This window comes from Balaenoptera physalus (assembly GCF_965194825.1).
Source record: "Balaenoptera physalus genome assembly, chromosome: 8".
Lineage (NCBI taxonomy): Eukaryota > Metazoa > Chordata > Mammalia > Artiodactyla > Balaenopteridae > Balaenoptera > Balaenoptera physalus.
Window position 1 is genome coordinate 69,338,341 of NC_138887.1, and position 23,986 is coordinate 69,362,326.

Below are 23,986 nucleotides of genomic sequence, written 5' to 3' on the forward strand. Positions count from 1 at the left end.
TGGGAGTGGGGAATAGAAAACAGAACAAATAAAAGTGAAATAACACTTGTAAGAAGTCACTCACATTGTCATATCTGAAGAAATTTAAGTAGAATGATAGTGACATTTTTATTTAATACTTATAGCCACATGTTAAGGCTTCACTTAGCCTTAAATTCCAAAACAATTCCTAATAGTTTAAAAGTAGCACTGAAGAATAATTTTTAGAAGCTCATTAACTTGCTACTATTTTGTAAAAACCAAAAAACCTTGGAAAGTCTTTATATAATGAACTCATTTAGGCAAAAAGATATATGCATTAAAAAATTCTGCAAGAACATGTGGTTTTCCCTGAGAACTGGAGAGCGTGATGCAGAAAGATGGGAACTTTTCTTTTTTACTTTATATGCTTTTGCACTGTTTAAATTTTATTTTATTTTACAATTAACATGTATATTTTATAATAAAATGCATTAAGAGAAAATGTATAATATGTAAGTATTTTTGAAAGTCAGGCAGAAATTTAGAAATTATAATCTGAGAATATACTGATGATGGAAAATACTGTTTAATATTGTACTTCCTATTTATTCTCTTTACTAAAATACGAAAGTAGACAGTGAAACAGACTAGGACACAATAAAATGAGACATACATCAATGTGTCCAAAGCAAGAAAAAAATACTCTTATACTTAAGAAAGAAAAATTTCCAAAAGCTGAAATCACAAAGATCTATCTACTGATTATCAGTGGTCTTTATTATCACTGAATATGTTCAAATTTAGGGTTTGAGGTTTTCCAAACTATTATATATTTAGTAGAACCAGGTACATGACAGACTTAAAGACAAACAAACAAAACCTAGTTGCTCATATGGAATCCTTTATATAATTAAAAAAATGATCTCACTAGAGACATATGTACAGGAATATTATAGGATTTTATTATAGGTGGATTGGCCATAAAATTATAAACTGTCATTTTTAACCCTCAGTTACTTTTCTTTTACTGTTGATAGACTTAAGTACAAAACATCTTTAAAGAGTATGGTTCTTGAATGATGGCATATACACCAGGTTAGTAACAACTAACCTTCTAAAAAATATGTCTGTGGAAAAGCTTCCAAATGAACGCAATTTCAATATCACTTTTAACAGATTTAAGTTATATCTATTCTGGGACTAGCAACAGCATTCTTTGATGGTGGCTCACTATAAGATACTGTATTGGAAATATGTAAATTAAGCAACTGCTTCTTATGATATGCATCATTTTCCTGGTTGGTGTGTTCATCCAGAGATTTCCTTATACAGTTCTTTAGTTCATCAATTCCTTCTCCAGTAACTGCAGAGATGGGGATGATGTGTTGGAACTCCACGGTCCTCTCTGGAATCATGTGTTTTTCAAATAAATGTAAAAAATCTGAAACAAAGAACACAAAACTAGGCTGATTTTCACTGTCTTTGAAAGTAAGTCAAAACTATGCTAGAGGTTTGATTTCTGAACCAGTGAACCGAAAACTAAGCATTTAAAATTTTTTTTTTCCTTCTCTTTGTAATAAGCTCTCAGAACCTTTGGTTTCTACTAGTGACAATGGTAAGGTTCTTGGCACATGACAGGTACTTAAAAATTTTTGTTGCATGAATATATTTTAAACAAAATTAAGTGTAAGTAAAAGATGAATCACAGAAGATGATTTACTTACGGAAGCAATAAATTTTGTTTTGGGGTGGTTCAATAAAGTAAGACAACATAGATTTTTCTGAAAGAACTTTCCTATAACATAACATCATTTGTGACTTGGGATATTCTAGCTTGCTTCAGCACACAGGTGGCCTTTAATTGTCCTAATGGCTTATCATCACTGGTGCTATGAGCCATACTAAAATTGAAAAGAGTTCAAGGAGTTCAATTCATCATTTTAGGTGAATCCAATCTATCACCCCACAGGGGCTGACAGCCATCATATAACTTTTCCTTCTTCCCTGCCACCAAGGCAACAGAAGTAGGGATGCCATACTGATGGGATGGATCAACATTGACATGAACTGGAAAGGCTGCCTAAAAGAGGTTAGCCAAACCAACACAGAGCTTGGATTCTGAGATTCATTTACCCCCAATGAAGTCTGAGAGGTTAACTTGGGAATTATCACTGAGGGGACTACATTGTTTTATGATGGTCCAAAATAGCCACAAACTCCCGAATTACCTTCCCTTCTGGTACCTCCTCTGAAAATTCCCTTTTCTGCAAGACCAGCCAGCAAATAGATCTAATGACCTCATAAAGCAAATGACATTAAGGAATAAAGGTTTATTTATAAATATTCCAGAGAATATTTATATCCCAAAGTAACTTATTAACTCAAGGACAGCCCAATATGTAAATTATATGGGGTGGGGGGTAGATTTTGAGAGGGGAGAGAGGATCTTCTGGTGCTGCCTGATAGTCCTAGTACATTATAATTTAGTTTCCCCAATTTTTATCCCAAGGATAAAAAGAGAGATTAGGTCTATTTAAAAACATGTTAACTACTTATCTTCCACCCTACTTTCCTCATTTGTGCAAAACATACTCAGAAAAATGAAAGCATCATCACTGTAGGATAGAGAGTGTTCTGCAAAGGTCAATACTCAAAACTATGGAGAATCCCTTTAAATTTCTTTACACATAATGGTCCATTTAGGAACAAATTTCAAACAAATCCTTTTAGAGTAACAGCATCTATTATTCTGTACCATACATACACAGTGACTCAAGTTCTTTTTAGAAGATTAGTACTCTTCAGAGATCTACAGACCTGGCACCGCAAAGATACATACCTCTTTTTAGAACTACTAGCTCTGTTTTAAAATTCATGATGTACTAGGGGAATGAAGTTCTAGAACTTGTGAAATATGTTAACAGACTTCACAGGTAGATGCTGACATTATTCTCTTCTGATCCAAATCCCATTAACTCTTTAAGAGCCCACTTTAAGTTTTACTTCTTGATGATGCCTGACATTTTCAGCTCAAATTAATCTTTCTTTCCTTCTGTCTCCTCTAACTTATTGTCCATATTACACATTCTGAAATGGGATATCATTTTTTACAGTGTTATTTAAAAGTTTCATATGGTATGTGTTCTTTCTTCAAACATACTTTTTTTTTAAGAGTAGCAACTTTCAGTTTTCTTTTCCACTGATTATAGTACCTAGCACTCTCTGCAAACAGCAGGTATTCATTAAACTGGCACTAAATGAATGAATGGGTTTACCTTTAGGATTCTGGAGTTGGTTCATCAGTACGTGGAATTTATCTTGGGCATGTGGCAAGTCCATTTTATTAACTGCCAGGACCGCAGGTTTTGTCTGAAGTTCCTCTCTGTACAACTCCAACTCCTTTAAATCAAAGAGAAAAGCCAAATAATTTTATTAAAATATCTATATAAATGACCTATTTGGTAATGTCTTTCTTTACTTTATAGGCCTGGGTAATCTAGGGCCCATTCGCACCTCTGAAATGCAGTAATTCCCAATAACCACAAAACTAATTAACAAAGGAAATGCAGAAAATGCTTACTAGTTAAGTCATGTGTTAATACATTTTAGCTCACATGACATCCTAGAGACAGTTGTGATTTTGTGCCTAGAGCCAAATACAGATATCTGGGCGTCTAGTAAGCACAAAGATAAAATTCAGAACTAGATAGTGACAACTTAATGCTATACCTGTATTATTCTTGGAAAAAGTTAAGTATGCTTAGAAGTAAATCTTTGTGACTATGGATTAAGCAGTGGTTTCGTATATCTGACACTAAAAGCATGAGCAAAAGAAAAAATAGACAAAGGGGACTTCATTAAAATTTAAAATTCTGTACTTCAAAAGACAACCTAAAGAAAGTGAAAAGACAACTGAAAGAATAGGAGAAAATATTTGCAAATCATATATCTGATAAGGGATTTGTATCTAAATTATAAAGATCTCCTACAACTCAACAATTAAAAGACAACCCATTTTAAAAATGGGCAAAGAATGTGAATAGACATTTCTCCAAAGACTTACAAATGGCTAATGAGCACATAAAAAGATGCTCAACATCATTAGTCACATTTCTCAACATCATTTCTCATTAAAGAAATGCAAATCACAACCACAATGAAATACCACTTCATCCCTACTAGGAAGGCTAAAATAAAAAGACAAAAATGAGTGTTGACGTTAATGTGGAAAAATTGGAACCTTCATACATTGCTAGTAAGATTGTAAAATGGTGTAATGCTGCAGTCACTCTGGAAAACAGTTTGGCAGTTCCCAAAAATGTTAAACACAGAATAACCATATTATCCAGCAATTCCACTCCTAGGTATATACCCAAGAGAAATGAAAACATATCCACACAAAAACCTGTAAACAAATGTTCACAGCAGCGTTACCAATAACAGGCAAAAAATAGCAAATGAAATAGGATATAAAAGTCCTGAAGATAAACAACATCATGTTGTGTTAGAGAGAAATCATTGGCTGGATATAGAATGTATGGGGCGTGGCCAGGGGTGGGAGGAGGGAGGAGAACAATAGAGATACAGTGCTTGGTAAGAACCCAACCTTGTCAGACCTCATAAACCATGTTCATGTTAGACTTTAACCTAACAGCAGTACGAGACCATCAAAGTGTTTTAAGCAGGGAACAAACATCTGCTTGGTTCTTTAACAAAGATCACTCTAGCTGTCATATAAAACATGGTCTGGAGAGAACTAAGACTGGAAGCAGGGAGACAAGCTGGAGGGACTTAGAACATTCTAGTAAGAGGGGCTGATGATTATAACAGTGTGGGTGAAGACAAGTAGTTGCATTTCAGAGAAATTTAGGATATAAAACTGTCAGGGCTTGATACAGGTGGTAAGAAAGATAGAATCACTACCACCCAGGTTTCTAGCTTACATATTCAGTAAAGTTCTGGGGGAGGCTGGAGAATTAAAAAAAAAAAAAAAGGAGTTCAGTTCTATACATATTAAATTTGAGAAGTTAATGGGACATCCAATCAAAGATGTCCAATAGGCAGCTGATCTAAAACATAACCAAAATATGTTGAGTATCAGAGAACCTAAAAAGTAGACTGAGAAATAGTCTAAGAAGTAGGAATAAAAGTTAAGCAAGATACAGTCTGAGAAGTATGTAACAGGGATTTGGAATCAAGGAAGGTTTTATTGATTACAACAGTTTGAGGAGCAGGTGAATATCGCAAAACTGGAGACAGCAAGTTTAGATAATTCTTTAATTGACATCAAAGCTTTAAAAAGTAGAGGCAGACTATATATTTATTCGAATTATCATACGTTATTCCATACAGTCCTATGTGCCTACGTATTAGACCAGATATAAAACAGAAAACCTACTTTTGAAAGCAGCAGTATGGTTTCAAAGGCAGTTCTGTATTGAGTTTGGGAAGAAAGCTGAAATCCAGAAACATCAACCTAAAAAAAAAAAAAAAAGGGAAAATTATTGCTTTTAACATAAGAACAACAGCTATACAATTCTGTTTTGAAATGTTTTACTTGCTCAAGCTAAAAATAATTTCTCAATCTATACTCTGGTAATTTAGTAATTCGAAATGAGAGAAATTGATGATTTTAAGATAATTATAATTATTCTGATAAAACCACAATCATTAATGAGAAACTAGTACAGATTAAACAATTTATACCAATACAGACAATCTCATATATAACTCAACACCAGAAATGAAGTAGGAAATTGATCCTATATAATTTAGTAGTATATTGAAAATCTTAATGAATTAAACCTGACAAATATGGCCAAACTTTCATCTGACATAGTAAACAATGCCACTTCCATCCCCATATTATAAATAAAGATCACTAACTGTATCTGACCCCTATCTAAATAGATTTAGTGGAATAATATATGCTGCTACTTTATCTTTAAATGTTATTATTATAAAAAATTTCTAGGAAAACTAAATTCACTGGTTCTCACATTCATTTAAACATTACATTGATAGGCATATGACTTACAACAAAAAGTAGTTGTTTAGTTCTTTCTATATGCTTGAGGAATTTGTGGCCCATTCCTTTGTTCACGTGTGCTCCTTCTATTAAACCAGGAAGATCAGCTACTGATATCTAACACAAAATTAAATGGTACGATAATAAAAAAAAATATGAAAACCACAAATACAATTACATCCAACAATTTTCATGATATTTCAATTATAAACAGTTCTTAATTTGTGATTACCACTGCATCTCTATAAAGCCAAGATACCTTTATAATGAAATAAATGTATTAAGAATCAAAGTCCTTTGTTATCAGAAATTAGTCCCATTTTTTACTTTAACAATCCAGGAATTTTACGGCTTAGTTTGACATTTACTAATCACATAAATTCTCTTTAGAATTCCATAAATTATATTGTTCAGTATGAACTTTTCAAAGAATTTCAATTTTCTAAATTCTTAAAAGTATACAAGGATGTTAACTCAGCAGACATTGACTTAGTATAGCTCTGTAGTTTTAAGTTTTTTATTCTATATGTAAATGGTTATTTGGTACCATTGTTTCTTTATTGTTCATATTCTACCAGAACTATTAACCACTCTTAAAAAGTAAGGGAAATAGTGTTACTATACTCCTTTTGGAGGTTATAAGAGTTACTAACCATTATTCTACACTTGTGGTTTTCAAACCTCACTGCATGTCATAATTATCTAAGAAACTTTTCTAAACTACATATGCTCAAGCCCTATCCCCAAGGGGTTTGGTTTCAAATCACTGGGGCCCAGGCTTCATTTATCATTGTTGTTCTTAAGCTACCCAGATGATTCTGATGTACAGTAAGGGATGAGAAACACTGCTCTACACATACTGCCTGTGTGGTTAAAAATTTCAGTTTTAAAGAAAGTTGGAGCTATGTGACAAAGCAATGTACATGTAGGTCTCATGTCCTGAAATTCTCTTCAGAGGTTTTCTACTGATTTCCCTTAAAAATTACCAATAATGCTGTCTTTTCCTCTAAATACTGTTCTCTAAATTCATATTATCCTGCACTTATAATTTTACTTATTACTTAACATTCTATATAATTGTCGAAGTTTTAAAAAATTTTTACTGTTATACCACTATTATAAATATACATCTTCTATGTCTTTTGAATTATGTCAATGGATTATATGAAAGTATACTGATACATCATCCCTTTAAGCCCATACTTTACATTAGGGTTCACCCTTGGTTTTATATATTCCATAGGTTTTGACAAATGTATGACATGTTTCTAGTATCATACAGAATAGTTTCGCTGCCCTAAAAATCCTGTGTGCTGCCTATTCAACCTTTCTTTCCTCCTAATCCTTGGCAACCGTTGATCTTTCTGCTATTTCCATAGTATTGCCTTTTTCCAGAATGACATATAGTTGAAATCGTACAGTATGTAGCTTTTACAGATTGGCTTCTTTCACTTAGTAATACGCATTGGAGGTTCCTTTGTGTCCTTTCATGGCTTGATGGCTCATTTCTTTTTAGTGTTGAATGACATTCCATTATTGAGATGTACACAGTTTATTTATCCATTCACCTACTGAAGGACATCTTGGTTGTTTCCAAGTTTTGGCAATTATGAACAAAGCTGCTGCAAACATCCGTGTGCGGGCTTTTGAGTGGACGTAAGTTTTCAGTTTATTTGGGTAAATAACAAGGAATGCACCTGCTGATCATACATTACATATTTTTAAAATTTTGTTACTTTCCTTTTTAATTTGTTTTTATTCTAATTATTCAAAAGTTCTTCCGTAGCAAGGAAAAATAAATTTTAATAGCTAGTTAAGACGAGGATCCCATTCAATTAAAAAAAACATTTTTTTAAACAGTAAGTTGGAGTAAAATTACATCCATGAACTTTAGAAAATGTTTTTAGGAAATGAAAATCAATAACCAAATATGGCAGTAAAATATGGACTTGCAATGAGGACAAACTGATTAAGGCAATTAAGATACAATCAATGTTGTAACGACCAACTGGACCCAAACTTTAGAAGAACAAGAAATTATATTCTTATACAATATTTTTACTTTGATAGTGGTCAGCAGAATTGATTTGATCACGGTTTCACTTATCAAAAACAAAATCCTGCTACTTTTTCCCCCTAACACCAAACTGCCAAATATTATAAAATCTAAGCACTAAGGCAAGTACTTTCATTACTAACCAAGTGTCTTATTTTAAAAATACCCACCTGTTTGAAATCATTATACATAATTTTTCCGAGTTCAGGCTTTAATGTTGTAACTGAAAGAAAAACAATAATAAATTGAGGCTAGAATAAAGGCTTAGACTCTCAAAATTGTCTTAGCGTCATGTATAAAATAAATAATATTTCGTTTCTATGAACAACCTAATTCAGATTATGTTCTCATTTGTTGAAATTAAAGGTATAATTATCTTTGCTATTTATGATATGCTCGGAAAAGGACAAAATATAGATTTTTATAATCTTCGAAAGCACAGGTGTAATCTAATTAGTGGGCTTCAAAGTCCCTGTCTCAAACTTTAAGGAGCATGGTAAAGGTGCTGAGGATGGGGGCAGAATTTAGGTTTCTATCACTTGGGCTGTGGGTGAAATCTCTCTACGGTCCTTTCTCATTTAGTTATCCGCACGCTTCATCAATCCTGCCCTAGCCTCCTTCCTAGGCCTTTTTGCTTTTCTTCTTCTTTCCTTCTCAAGAATCCCCTGTATTGTAACAATAAATATTGGCCATGTGATTTATAGCAGTTAGTACAAAATTAACTCTACTTTATCAATTTTAGAATGGTTTAATTTTATTTTCCATGTTAATGTCATTCTGTGCCATTTTGTTTAATGATGGCAAAGATCCTATCATATTCATTCACTACTCTTAGACTAAGCTTCCATTATATCTCATCCAGCTACTGCAATAGCCAGTTCTACTAACTGTTCTTTCCAGATCCATTTATGTCCCACACCAATCCATTTTCTACATTACACGCCAATAGATCTTTTTTGAAAAGCAAATCTAATCACTGTTTTCCCTTGTTAAAAAGCTATCAACTGCTCTTAAGCCACAGAGATCAAATACAGCCTATATGGCCTATATCACAGGTCTCCACCTGCATCTCTAGCCTCATCTTGATTCCCTCTTCCCCTTACTACATGTTCTCTAGACAAACAAATCTACTCCCTGCCACCACAGAGTCTTTGTGTACATGCTATTTCCTTTGACTGAAAGACTCTCACCTCCATTGTCTGTCACCAATTAACTCATATTTAGTGTTCATATCTCAGCCCCACCATCACACTTCCCCAAAGAAATCTAAAGCAGTCACCTACACTCTTTCATAGAACCATATTATATTCTCTCATATTCATTAGTGAGATATGTGCCTTCCCCCACTTGTCTGTAAGTTCAATAAAAATCAAAACAGTATTCACTTCTGCTTACCAGTCTTTGTTAACTCCAGAACTTATTGTATTGATAATTCCTAGAAATAAATACTTGCTAGATGAATGAAAGAATTGATCTCTACCTTCATAGCATTTATCACAGTGTTTGATAAAGGGTAGGTGCTCATAAAATCGTTAACTAAACTGAATAATGATTATGCAACAGACAAATAAATGTAACAAAGTGTCTAATAAGCAGTACTAGGAACTTTGCTGACAGCTATAAAGGTTTCAAAGATTAATGGGAAATACATGTACTCTGTCTGCCAAGAGTTTTCAAACTAAGGCTACCCCAGTTATCATTTTTTTCATACTCAAAGAAAGATTAGTCTTTAAAAATTTACCTCTACACATTAAAAAAACAAAACAAATTATACTTACATGCATAATCTGCAATTGCAGGTTTTGCATGAGAAATCTTACTTAGCAAAGAGGATTTTCCAGCATTTGGGAATCTGAAACAAGAAAATAAATTTATACATTACAACAAATATCAGCATTATTAATACTTGCTTATCTCTGAATTCCTAACATTTCAAGTAGCAGACTTCTTGAATATTGCTGGGATTAAGAGTAGACTATAAATTTAAAATAATCTTGAAAAACTTGAGGAACAAAATATACTTATAGAAAAGGTAAAGATAAATTTATGGTGAACACTAAAGATGTTTCAGTATTGACAGTAAATCAAATAATGTTAAAAAAAAAACAGCTTGTAAATCATAGAAAAACATAAAGAAACTAATAAAAATACCTGCAATTCACTATCTCTAGCCAAATACTGACAAAATATTTCTTATATTGTCTTGTGGATTTTTTAAAAAAAACATTTTATATGGACATTTCACTAGCAAAGTAATGAATCCTATTTAGCCATCACCTAGCTTAAACAAATATTAATACATTCTTAATAATTTTTTTTAAAGTTGGTTTGTTTAAATAGAGACCCAAATAAGTTCTGTGTATTACAATTGGTTGATGTGCCTTTTAAATTTCTTTTGGTACAGGCTCCCTCTCCAGGTTGTTTCCCCTTTGCAATTTTATTTTTAAAGAAACTGGGCCATTTGTCCTGTAGTTTCTTTGCCATAGTCTGGATTTTTCTGCTGATGCCCATGATGTCATTTAACATGCTCCTATAAATTGGTAGATATGAAGCCTTGATCAGATTCAACTTTGATTCCTTTTTTGTTGAAAGACTATTCACAGTTGGTCGGCCTCCTTTTAAACTGAATTATATAAGGTGAATGCATTTCAAGGGTGTAGTGTAATTTACTTAACTAATTTCTTATTGTTAGGCATTTAGGTGGTCTCAAATTTTTTACTGTTATTAATAACTCTGCAAAAAATATGCATACAGCTAGAAAGACATACACCAATGTTAAGTCACCTTAACATCAAATGATGCAATTAACAGTCAACTCTTTTTTTCTTGCTGCAAATGAGCACTAATTATTTGTCAAGCTTGTTTTAAAAAACTTTAAACGCTGAAGTGAACCTTTACATATACCTTTAATTTCTTTCTTGAGGTAAATTTCTAGATAAGGAAATACTAGATTAAACTATATGGCTGTTTTAAAGGCCTTGATTTTATTGCTAAATATCCCTCAAGAAAGGCCCACAATGGATGAAAGAAAGTACTAGGAATGGGGGCCACTTAAGAGATGATTTCCTAAATTTCATTCAGATATTTTCATTAAATTTATTCAACCAATGGGAATGTAAATTGGTACAGCCACTATGGAAAACAGTATGGAGGTTCCTCAAAAAATTAAAAATAGAACTACCAAATGATCCAGCAATTACACTTCTGGATGCTTATCCAAAAAAAAAAACAAACCAAAAACACTAACTCAAAGAGATATATGCACCTCATGTTCACTGCAGCATTATTTACAATAACCAAGATGTGAAAGCAGTCTAAGTGTCCATCAATGGATGAATGCATACAGAAAATGTGTGTGTGTGTGTGTGTGTGTGTGTGTGTGTGTGTGTGTCAGCTGGGGGGGGGGGTTACAAAATGGGCAAAGGCCGTGAAAAGGTAAAAAAAAAAATCCAGTTGTGGGGAATTCCCTGGCGGGCCAGTGGTTAGGACTTTGCACTTCCACTGCTGAGGGCTTGGGTTCGATCCCTGTTTGGGGAACTGAGATCCTGCAAGCCACATTGTGTGGCGCAAAAAAAAAAAAAAAAAAAAATCTAGTTGTAAAAAAAATGTCATGGGGATATAATGTGCAGCATGGTGATTATATTATAATCATATATTATATTATAATTAATAATATAATATTGTATATTTGAAAGTTGCTAAGAGAGTAAATCTTAAAACTTCTCATCACAAGAAAAAAAATTTGTAACTATACATGGTGACAGATGTTAACTAGATTTATGGTGGTAATCATTCTGCAACATATACAAATATCAAATCATTACACTGTACACCTGAAACTAATATAATGTTATATGTCAATTATATCTCAATTAAAAAAAATTATCCAACAAATATTTATTGAGCACTGACTTGGGTCAGGCAATATACTAGGCAGGAGAAATATAGCAATCAATAAGACAGATGTGATCCCTGTCTTCACAGTTTTCATCCAAATCAAGATCTTTCAAAACTCTGCCAAATTTTCATTTGGAATAATGGTGTAATATTTTACAAATATTAATTTGGAATTCTATAAAAATGTACATGCTCTTAATGGAGCTCTTTAAACAATTTTTCTCATTAAAATATTTCTATAATAAATTTAGAATAAAACTATGTGAGATTTCTTAATGACTCGTTTCCCCTGGAAATACAGTATTTTCTTATATCCTGTTACACCCAGGCTCTTGTAACTTTTTGAAAAGCAAATTGCAATCATTTTTGCCATGATTGTCATTAGTTGGACTTGCTTATTTCTTTCTAATATCCTCATATTTTCATAACAATGATTAAACACAGAAAAATGCAAGCAACTATTTCCAAAGAGATCAAAATACAAGAAGAAAAAGGAAGTTACCAGGTGAAGAACAGATACCTGAGATTTTTATTGCCAAGTACCTAATGAAAATTTTAGAGGCTGAAATCCAACCTATGCAAAGACCAGATTTGAAAACAGCAGTACAAGTGTATTAGTTATATGATACCTTTCTTCTAATGTTCAGTTCATTCCTGAAACTGGCTAAAAGGACATCTGCTTATGCTGGTATTCATTAGCAACTTTTTAAGAATAGTTACCTAATTTAAAAGCACTAGCATACATGTTAAACATTGTGCTCTAGAATCATGATGCTTGCTATTGACTAATATCAAGTCCACTTCTGAAAAGCTTAGTGTATCACTATATGTGGTCTCCAATAAGTTGGCAATGATGATGATAATAGCAGCTACCATTCATTCATTGAGCATTCATAAATCCAAGGCATGTATTATGCTGCAAATGCAATATCTTACTCAGCAATAACATTTTAAGGTGAGAACTACTGCCATCTACTATTAAAGATGAGAAAAAAAAAAAAAAGGCTTAGAGAGACCGTATCCAAGACCATCCAGCCAGCCTCCAGAGGATTTGAGATTCCAACCCAAACAGTCTCACGTGAGTCTCCCGTCGCCATCCCACTTTTATTCACTACTCAGCCTTGCTATGTTCTTATTAGGCTGTAAAGGTGTCTCTATGGAACCTGAAACATATTTTCCTAGGAAATGAGAAAGTGAATGGCTAGATTCTCAGTCTTATCCACAAAACCCTATTAAGTCCATAATGTTCCTAAAAATATATAGTATTATAGAACCTATGACTCATAACCCTCATAACTATGTTTCATTGAAAAAATTAAATGCGAATGGCAAGCTTAAATGCCAGGATCACATCTTTCTCTGTTACAACTTCAGCAGGAATGAGGCCTCTGTGAACGCTAAGCCACTGCCGGTAAGACCTAAACAGGCATGGAAAGAGGTGAGGGATTCAGAGTGAAGAGCGTAGTAAAGAAGCAGTGAGATGCGGGAAGAGGAAGATGAAAAGAGCTTAGAAAGCAGCTATGGGAAAGCAAGGCATGGAACTGGCAGCTGGAGTAGAGTGGCAGTTTCCCCTCCCTTTTCCTGAGGCCTTCCATCTGACTATTGTGTAATGCTATAGTGGGACTTGGGAGAGGAAGACAGAGAGGGAGAGGAGACATGCAAAGCTGAAGTTTTCCCTTCCTTTATCTACTTTCTATCTTGCTATCTATCTCCCTCCATTTATGTGCCATCACTGCAAACCCTATAGCTAAGTAGCATTGTTTGATGAAAGAGTGGAGGCTGGTGGAGGAGGACAACATTGGAAGATCTGCAGCACTGAGAATGGACAGTTCCTAAACAGAGAGTGAAGGATAGGGAAACGGTCATAGCAAGATCCAGCTTAGTGCTCAATAGTGTGTAAAGCTGATGGTTGAGATCATCTGTACCGGCCTTTAGCCATCTGATTAATGATACTTCAATACCTCTATTAAGACTTGTAAGAATATTTTTCTCCTACTTTTTATTTCCTTCTATACACTTTTTTAAATAATTTATTTATTTATTTATTTATTTTTGGCTGTGTTGGGTCTTCGTTTCTGTGAGAGGGCTTTCTCTAGTTGCGGCAAGCGGGGGCCACTCTTCATCGCTGTGCGCGGGCCTTTCACTGTCGCGGCCTCTCTTGTTGCGGAGCACAGGCTCCAGACGCGCAGGCTCAGTAGTTGTGGCTCACGGGCCTAATTGCTCCGCAGCATGTGGGATCTTCCCAGACCAGGGCTCAAACCCATGTCCCCTGCATTGGCAGGCAGATTCTTAACCACTGCGCCACCAGGGAAGCCCCCTATACACTTTTTAAAATGGGCTTGTTTGGATTTCTAATTTTATTCCTTAATACTTGGTAACATTCTTTTGTATTTGATTGATTTTTCTGTGTTTATTTATTTTCTAACATTTCCACTGCCTTATTCAATTGCTATGATCTTTGACAAATGAATAGTGACTATGAAACTCCATGTTGGCAATATTAGCAGCATATTCTTTTTTTTTTTTTTAAACAGCATATTCTTAAAGTACACAAACAATACACAAATTCCATAAACTAGAAATAATGCTGGCCCCAAATTACCATTTATATTTACTTTCTATTCATGAACTATCTCTCTGAAAGTATAAAAATAAAAATATGAATGATACTTACCCCACCAAGCCTATATCAGCTATAAGTTTTAGGTCAAGGTGAATTACTCGTTTTTGGCCTTTCAATGGTAAGAAATTTGTAAGTAATTTACCACCAAGACCTCCTTCAGCTACCAAAATTCTGTCTTTCTCTTTATTGAGTTCTCCTTAAAAAAGAGAGATAAAGATACTTAAAGCAAAGATTAGTAAGTGGAGCTAATCACTAATGACATTTTTCTTTCAGAAACAGATGCCAGGAAATTCCAGTTTACAAATCTAAAGGGCTAAACGATAGGATCAAGTTTCTATTAAAAATCTGACCCCAAGAAAACACTTCTGCAAGTGGTTGAAAAAATGCTAGTTATTTGTTTTAAAACTGAGTAAATACTCTTACATCTTTAAAATAATTTTAAATCTAGCAGCTAATTCTGAACTGTTATATAATGTTTTTAAAAGCTGTTTTATAAACTAGCAGCTAAAATACTTAACGTTTAAAAAAAATCCTGAAACTTAAGAGGTGCTATTCCCCACAGCTCTCAATTTTAGAAAATGTGCACATTTTTCACAACCTTAGAATCTACAATACACTTACCTATAATTTTACCATTTTCATCAGTTATTGAAATACCCACGGGTACAGGAATTTCACAGTCTTTTCCTTTGGAGCCTTTCAGTGCACTAACTCTATAAAAAAATAAAGTTAAATTAACATAAAGAAAATCTGCTAGATTAAATGGTTGATGTTTCAAGCAAATACAATGGTATACAAAGAAGACTAGCGACCAATTCTTATAACGCAGATGTTAAATGGCCAAATAATGGAGAAAAAATAAAATTATCCCTATTTATTTATTTGCATTTTAGACTACTGTATCTCAATAAAAATAATATTAAGTAATGATTTAAGTTACCAAGCTAACTACCAAAAGTCATTTAAACTCATAATGAACTAAAATATTGTATGTTTGAAAGGAAGAGACCATTGCAACATGAATAAACTAGAAAAAAATGGAAAATCCAGTGAATAACAAGGCTTTTTAAAAAATGACCTGAAATGAGAGTACTTTAATTATAGGAGGCTCATATGGCGATTCTTAAACTGCTCAAGAGAGGATAAAGTCATACAAGCTTCTAACTAGTAATTCCACTTCTGGGAATTTATCCTAAAAAAAAAAAATTGAACCATGTAAACTATTATATACACAAAGATGTATACTGCATTGTGACAATAACAGTAAAAAAAAAAATCATTAATTACCTAAATAGATGAATGACAAAATAATTTATGTTATTTCCAATACTATAAGACTATGTAGCCATGCTTAACAATTTTCTGGAATGGAAAAAAAAGTTAAAAGAGAAGGTTGCAAAATTTTGTGCTCTTGTTTTTGTATCCCCCAATTTTACAGACGCATTTAATTACATTTGGGTAGACACACAAAAGTCTTAGAAAAGTCATGAAAAGGTTAATAGTGGTTATTTCTGGATAGAACAAGTCTCGGAAGGGGAATAAGATTTTGCCAGATAATCAAGGCAGGAAAGTGTTGGCAAAGAGAAAGAAAAACAAACCAAAAAAACACTCACACACATCCCGGATTAGGAGGGAACAAGGTATTTGGTGAAATAATAGTTACTTCTGGCATAAGCATAGCAGAAGTGGGGTGGAAGACACTGTAGTCCAGATCATGAAGAGCCTGATATGCTATGTTAAAGAGTTTGAATATTATCTTAGATTGATGGGGAACACTGAAGGATTTTAAATATGCAAGTGACATTGATAAACTGGTGTTACAGAAAAAGCACTGCAGACATAATTGGAAAAATAATGGATTGGAGGTGATGACTGAGACTGGAGAAGGAGACCAATCTGGAGAATACTGCAGTATTTCAGAAATGACAAAGGTCTGGCTTGTACCTATCTTTCTAGTCTCATCTTCCTCTACATTCTGTGTTTTCTGCATTCCAGCCACACTGACCTTCTTTTAGTGTTTTATACTGGTATTTGTCTTCTATCACTGGGTCTTTGTTCATGTTTTTATCTTTCCTGTAATGCTTTTTCCTCCCCTTCATCCAGTTGGCTCCTATTAATCCTTTAGGTTTAAGCCTCTACATTCTAAAAATTCCAACACACAATCGCAGTAACTGTTCTATTTAAATCTTTCTTAACATTTAAATGTTATACACCATCTTTAGCATACCACTTATCTAAACACAGAATAAGGTTGGAATTACAGCAACCTTACTTTTCAAAAGAAATTATAAAATGATGAAAAATTTTTCTTTAGGATATAAACTGCAGTTATTTTCTACCTGTAACATCAAAATAATAAAACGACATTCTATCTTAAAACTTTGATTACTGAATTCTAATTTAGGGCTCTCAAAATTTGCCCTGTAAAGACTATTCATAAACAAAAATGCTCAAAAGAAATTTAAGGGGTTTCTCCAAGGATTCCTTTACCAGCAGAGGATGCTGCTGGATATTTGGGGCAGGATAATTTGTTGTTGTTGTTGGGGGCATTCCTCACCCTGCGTTACAGGGTGTTTAGCCTATATCCAGGCTCTATCCTTTGCTTACACTTATCCCCCAAGCAAGTGCCACATTCCATCCTCTATGATTGTGACAAATAAATATACCCAAACACTTCCTTGGGAAGGGGAAAGAAAAAAGGAACAGAAAGCCTAACCTTTATACCAACACCTCCTAAGGAACAACAAAATGACAGAGGCCTGAGGAATCACAGCCTGCATTTTGATGGAAGCTTTAAGAATTTTCTTCTTCATTTTCTTTACAATGAAAGAAAAAATTCTTCTCATATTTTGAGGCCAACATAATATGTTCCATAGAAAATAGCAAACATTAACAAAAAGCAAAGGGAAGATTTTGCTGTCACAGAGAGAAAATCAAAATAGAGGCAAAAGGAAAACATTCAAGAGATGTAGCAGCAAACAGGCTCTAAATTTTAAGTACTGCCTACAAGATGCTGGCAGAACTATGGGTGGTAGTGGGGTGGAGTAGCCAGTTAAGAGTCTAGAAAGTTTCCTAAAGACTGTCAAAGATAATTTTAGAAGAAAACAGTGGGGATTCAGATCATTTTCTGGTTCTACAAAGGAAGTATAAAAGAATATAAACAGACACTGGGAGAAGAAAAGGATAAAAAGTTTAAAAACGTCAAAACATTCCATAGTACCTATCTTTTATATTTACTAGAGACAAAAAATAGTAGATTTTTGTTCAGTTACAAATCCAGGATATTATTTACTTCAAATTACCAATTAAATTTTTATCTCAACTTTTTTTTCTTCTTCTGGGGGGAATTAATTCCATACAAAGTCATTCAGTTAAATACTTACCGGCTGTTTGCTCCTTCTCCAGCCGCAAACCGTTTCTGAGGATATTTATCTTTAAGTTGTTTTAAAGTCATTTTGTTATGGGCTACAACCCAGACGTCACCACCTTTTCCACCTTCTCCACCTAAGCGAGGGTAGCCCATTCCACCACTTCCTCCCCTGGTGAAGACTCTCAAGTTATCAATGAAGTTTCCATACTTAAAAAGAGAAAGAGAACATTTGTATACCACATGTGCTGACCAATTTTGAATTCCTTTCTAATTCTTTGTTGCCACTAAAACTCCTTTAAAAAAAAATGGCTTTCCGTATGCCACATTTATTGTCTTTTCTTAGTTTACCTCCTGTCTGACCTCACTTTCCCATTAGATTAACTCTCTTAAGACCCTGTTTTTCACTATCAATTGTTGTCCTTCCAGTCCTGAAGGTCTCTGACACTGGCCCACTTTTCAAGCTAGACTTTCTCCCCTGGGTGATCTCAGTCTGTACCAGTAACTATCACCTAGGTGAGATATTCTCTATCCCAGTTAGTTGGACATCTCCACCAGATGTGAGCTTAATAGTCTAAAGCAACTGAGAACGAGATCAGTATTTAACTTATATTTGAAACCCCTCAAATACATAACTTGTTCTTAGGTATTGAAAGGATAATAGTCACCTAAATACATGTTATATAACAAAACCAAACTTTTCCCTAGGTAAATTCTGTTCCTCCAATGTTCTCACAAATAATGAAACGATAGTTTATCTACTCACTGAGACCACATATGGGGATCTTAGACTATACCTGCTTCTCTTCCCGAAGCCCTACTATCTTTCCTTTTTGGCACAACTAACTACCCTAGTATCTTGATCATTACATTAGCTCCTAACTGGTCTTTCAATGTCTAGTCATTCCTTCCTCAACACATCCTCTGTCTCACTGCCTGAGCGATTTTTCTGACAATGGATCTGATCTCTCAACATGTTTCTCCCTTACTCAAAAACCATTCATGGTTTTTTGCTGTTTATGAAATAAGGTCTAAAATTCTCAGTGCTATATTCAAAGCTCTTAACCTACCCTTCCCATTTCATTTCCATTCATTCAACCCCTCCTATATCCTCTTCCTCTCTTTGCTCTATGCTACACAATATACTGTCACTTCTCCATGGCATTCTGCTCATGCTTTTTCATCTGCTTACAATGTCATTTGCTCTTTTCTATCATAAACCCACCTGAATGTCATATTTTCCGATGTCTTTCTTAATTCCTTTAACCAACACTTAACCATTGATTTTGCTGGGCTCTCAGTAATTGGATTATATCTCTATTATTAGATTTCTAGAAATCATACACTGTATTTAGGGTTTATTTCTGTTTCCCTCACTAAATCAAGAACTTCTTGCAGGTAAGATCCTATGTCTTAGCCCCCTGGGCTATCAAAATTCCTCACAAAGTAATTTCTTAAATTCATAATCTTCACATCTTTAATCATTTAGGATAGTTTTAAGTATCGAAAACATCGGGGAACTTTTTTCAAAAATGCATACACTCCACTGACCATTCTGATACTCTGGAGGAGGGGATGAGAATAGGGTAAGCCAGCACATCTATCAAAAGCTCCTTTGCTGATTCTGATAAATCTGTCTAGACTTGAGATTGCAGTGGATAGTTACACAGCAAAGATTCAAAGCACAGCTTTTCATTTGAGTATGCAAATACAGTCATGAAACAGAGTATTGTAAGGGTGGAAGGAATATACAAAACATGAACTTAAGGGCTAGCTAGAGTATTTTTCTCTGGAGGCTGATGAACTTATGCTTTGCCTGGGTAGAGCTAGATCAGAAATGCATCACAGGTAAGTGAAGAGGTAGATTCCCCTTGCAAACAACACCGACTGTAAGTTACTGTTATGGCAGTAAAGTTACACAACTAGCATTCAATAACATATCCAGCAAAAAATGCAGTAGTTCATTTTTTTAGCTTACAGATTAGTTATCCTATATGCCCAAGTACTATCCTTCACAAGTCTCTCTTCTTCTGACCACCTATTTTCTGGAAAATAGAGGGTTGAATAAAGTAAAACTTTACTAACCATGGTATTACTAACCATGCCTTTCCTCCGACAAAAAGAAAACTCCTGTTTTTAAAGTTCCTTTCAATATGTGACACATATTTTACTGCTCTAGATTTATCAGGTTCATAGATTTAGAACTCAAAAGTAATATCTCTATCTCATCCTTAGTAATAAGGTAATGACCAAACTTGATGACGGCAGGTTTCAAAAAACATTGCTAGTAAGGATCTTAAAGAGGTTTTTAAATTTGAAAAGCAACTGTAAATTTTTTACAGAAACGATTCTAAAACCCGCACTGCACAAAAGCTGACCTAGTTTCTTGCAAGAAGGCAAGTCAGTTACCTATTTTCGTTTACTGATGAAAAGTTGTCTTTAGAAAGCTCTTAATAACAATGCACTCAATGAAAAAATATGTAAAAACAAGTTATGGATATTATTACTTAAAAGAAGGAAAATACACTATTTGAGCCAAAAGAAAAAGTCAAACCTACACTTCACATACACCGTATTGCATGTATAAACAGCAGGCAGTTACCCCAGCTCTTCATCCCACGTGCACACAATTCCCTTGAAAAATCCCAAACCCTGTTCCAAACAACCGTCCTAACCATGCCCGGTAAACTAGACACGCCCTTCTCACCCCTTACAGGCCAAGCCCGACTCCTTGAGGGGCGAAAAGGAGAGGACTATGGTAGAAAAGAAGCAGGAAAGAAGCCCCCAGGAAGAAAACAGCGGGCAGAGATGGAGGCGAAGGAGAACCAGAGCCCTCAGGTGGGGCTACAGGCACCAGGCGTCGGACATCAGGCTGAGGGGCACCAATCACGGACCTTTCTGAGCAACACCCGACTGCAGTTCACCATGCCCGCGATGGGCGAGCATTCACTCGCGCGGAAGCTGTTCGCACCGAAGTGCGGCGCGATCTTTTTACGTCACCGCCACCGCCACTGCTATTTTGTATCCGCACGCTGGCGCAGGACAGCCTCAGCGGGCGTAAGGCGCGCGCGCTCACGGAAACGTGCGCATGCGTTTTGCTGTGCCTCCACGGGGAGGTGGAAGGTGGTGTCTGTTTAGAAGCAAGCGGAGTAAAACGCTGAGGAAATGTCGAGAGGCAATGTGACAGGGGACAGTCACGTGCGGAGTAGGTGCCTCAGGAATATTTTGAATAGGATGGCACTGGAGACTCTGCTGCCTTGGAGGAGTTTTTATGCTAATTAAGGTAACCACAAGATACCTCAATCTTTACTCTCGGCGAAGCAGAGTGGAAAAACAAAACAAAACACCTCCCACGGACAGTAAAAGCAAACGCGTAAAAGACTCAGAAACTCACCTGGGAAAAAAGCTGTTAATTCATTGACCAGCTGAGTAATATCCAGCAAAATCTTCCAAGAGACAATGAATTTAAAATTTGGGACCCAAAGGTCAGGATCTGAGATCTGTAAGAATTTCACTGTGTTCTGTGGGGAAGGAATCTTGCAACTGTTTGTCAGATAATAGCTTCTAGGGGTCCGGTAGATACTATGGGTCATTATTCAACTATCATTTGCAGCGCGCCTTTGTGAGAATTAGATTCCCTTTTCTCAAGCTGGGCAGGACCAGCAGAGTGACTGGGTCTCCGTCCGCCCCACCCACCCCGTCTCCCGCTGCCCTCGCGCAGTGGACAGAGGTACACTGCCCTGCTAGGCGGCCCTGCACTACGCTGCCAGCCTAATAATCTTTCTGAACTCAAAACTGAGAATCCTTCTCCTATTTCTATCCCTCACTTATGACAGTGATTGTTAGGAAATACACGGTGTAAGAACTATCCCTTTCAGTCTTGATTCCCTTCGTACTACTGAAACTCTCTCTACCCCACCCCTATCAATAAAACTATAATTGTCATTTAACCTGTAATGATTAATTAATCAGGAAATTAGGATGGGAATTCCCTGGCAGTCCAGTGGTGAGGACTCGGCGCTTTCTCTGCCGAGGACCCGGGTTCAATCCCTGGTCAGGGAACTAAGATCCCACGAGCCACGCGGCAGGGGAAAGAAAGAATGAGAAAGAAAGGGAGAGAGGGAGCGGGAGGGAGAGGGAGGGAGGAAGGAAGGAAGGAAGAAATTAGGTTGTTACTAAGTAGGTGTTTAATCTTAATAACATTTGCTGCCATTTGGATTATTATCTTTACTAGGTCTTACAATCTCAGAATTATGTTGAGCCCAATCTGTTTATTTTCTAAGGTTTATTTTTTTTATTAGTGAACACAAGGCCAGATTGTTTTCCTTGTCATAACATTTACATGGGAACATGATAACAGCAGATAAAAATAAATGGGAAGTTGATATAAAAACATCTCAAAATACTGAGGAACATTAGGTACTATAAACAAATGAGAAAACATAATATTTTTCTTGAACAAAACACCATCAGTGCCTGAAATATTTATTACAGCTCTGGTTACCAGATAGTAAAAGAAACATGAAATGTAAATCGTCCCCTTTAAATGTTCGGCTAAAATGAACGTGAGGTGAAATGACCCTGATGCATAAGTCATTACTGACAGAAACTATTATTAGTTCTGCCACTGAGTGGATAGAATGCCTTCCCCATGGCTGCTAAGATTAAAGTATAGGCAAACCATTAAACTCAGGCACTAGAGAATTTTGCATAATAAGCACGACAGTCTCAAATGAGCCAGTGGCATATGTACAATTTGATATTTTTAAATGTTGTAAACTAGAGTTATTCTAATAAAAATAACTAATAAGCATTCTAATAAGCATTTTATTTTGGAATAATTTAAATTTACAGGAAAGGTACACAGATAGCCCAAAGAGTCCTATATACCCTTTACTCAGCTTGCCCTAAAGTTAACGTCTTGTATAACCATTTGTCAGAACTAGGAAATTAATGTTGCTACAATACTCTTAACCAAACTATAGACTTTATTTGATCTCACTAGCTTTTCGACAATAACCTTTTCTGTTCCAGGACTCAATCCTGAATACCACATTACATTTAATCTAATAAACATTTTAGTGTAGTTTATTACTTTAAGCATAAAATGAACAAATATAATTAAATCTAGCACTTTATAATGCTTTTTTATAATCATCCCGCTTCTCTCTGTTACTATAGTTACTCAAGAGGTAATTTACCTCAGCATTTGCTGTGATATTAACTTTCTGATACTCTTCATCATCTATAATTTTTGTTATAATGATATAGGTTAGCAAGAAGTAATCATTAAATTGGATTTACTAGTACGTCCTAAGAAAATTCTTCTTCTCTGCAGTTCCTCTTCCGGAGCCACCCCAAGGACAGAACGTTGACATAATTGGGTTTTTTTTAGTTCTTAACCTCCCTTTTCTGCATCCCCCACTCCCTTTCTTTTAATTGCCTCTTCTTACTACAGGTACTAAGTACCCTTCTGCTTTCCCCTCACAGTACATATCAAAACTGGATCTCAGGCATAGCTTTGATAACTGCATTTTACAAGCTGATGTGATTTTAAGTCAGTGTGTTGATTCTCAGGGCATTTACTTTTAGTTTTTATCTCTAATTGTAAAATGAATAAAAGGCTCTAGCTTCTACTAAAAAAGTTCAAGCGTTAGTGTGGGAGATCCTTCCATGGGGGGAATATGTGAAAGAAGCGGAGGCTTTTTGGTATCCTTTGTATAAGAGAAGGTAGCAGCTAACATTGTTTCTATAAGATTCAGTCTAACTTTAATTACTTTATTGATTCTATAACCCAACTTAGCAGGTTTCACTAGCGTTCATGTACAAAGAAAATAACACAACGGTCTTGTTCACTATAGTCCTTTATCCGTATGATCTCCAGAGGAGTGGTTTTTTTTTTTCTCCCTTAAACATACAGATTTAATCAGATCACTGAATTCAAGATCCCCTCATGGGCTCAGCATGAGTGCTGTATCCATGTTTCAGATGGGAACATTTATAAAGTTCCTTTCTTGGACATTCCATCTTTATATCTTATTGCCACCTTGATCT

General features: G+C 35.1%; 2 protein-coding genes across 6 annotated transcripts in view; one reads left to right on the forward strand and one right to left on the reverse strand.

The window, feature by feature from the left end:
* Positions 1-901: 901 nt before the first annotated feature.
* Positions 902-21,565, reverse strand: GTPBP10 (GTP binding protein 10). 3 transcript variants are annotated; one of them, XM_082472030.1, is made up of 10 exons: positions 21,327-21,565; positions 17,949-18,142; positions 15,187-15,278; positions 14,617-14,761; positions 9,824-9,897; positions 8,216-8,268; positions 5,999-6,106; positions 5,360-5,437; positions 3,237-3,360; positions 902-1,402 (listed from the first exon to the last, which is right to left on the reverse strand). In XM_082472030.1, exons 2-10 carry the CDS (start codon positions 18,086-18,088, stop codon positions 1,140-1,142), a joined length of 1,077 nt encoding a protein of 358 aa, XP_082328156.1. In that variant the 5' UTR covers positions 18,089-18,142; positions 21,327-21,565; the 3' UTR covers positions 902-1,139. The 3 variants fall into 3 exon arrangements, with proteins under 3 accessions (XP_082328156.1, XP_082328155.1, XP_082328157.1); XM_082472029.1 differs by lacking the exon at positions 21,327-21,565 and adding an exon at positions 20,827-20,957; XM_082472031.1 differs by lacking the exon at positions 21,327-21,565 and adding an exon at positions 19,158-20,749.
* FAM237B (family with sequence similarity 237 member B) overlaps positions 21,058-23,986 on the forward strand; it is a 41,761-nt gene continuing 38,832 nt past the window's right edge. For all 3 annotated transcript variants that reach the window (XR_014266438.1, XR_014266439.1, XR_014266440.1), the window contains exon 1: positions 21,058-21,215. The gene's annotated coding sequence lies outside the window, so the exon portion shown is untranslated. The remainder of the gene's footprint in view (positions 21,216-23,986) is intronic.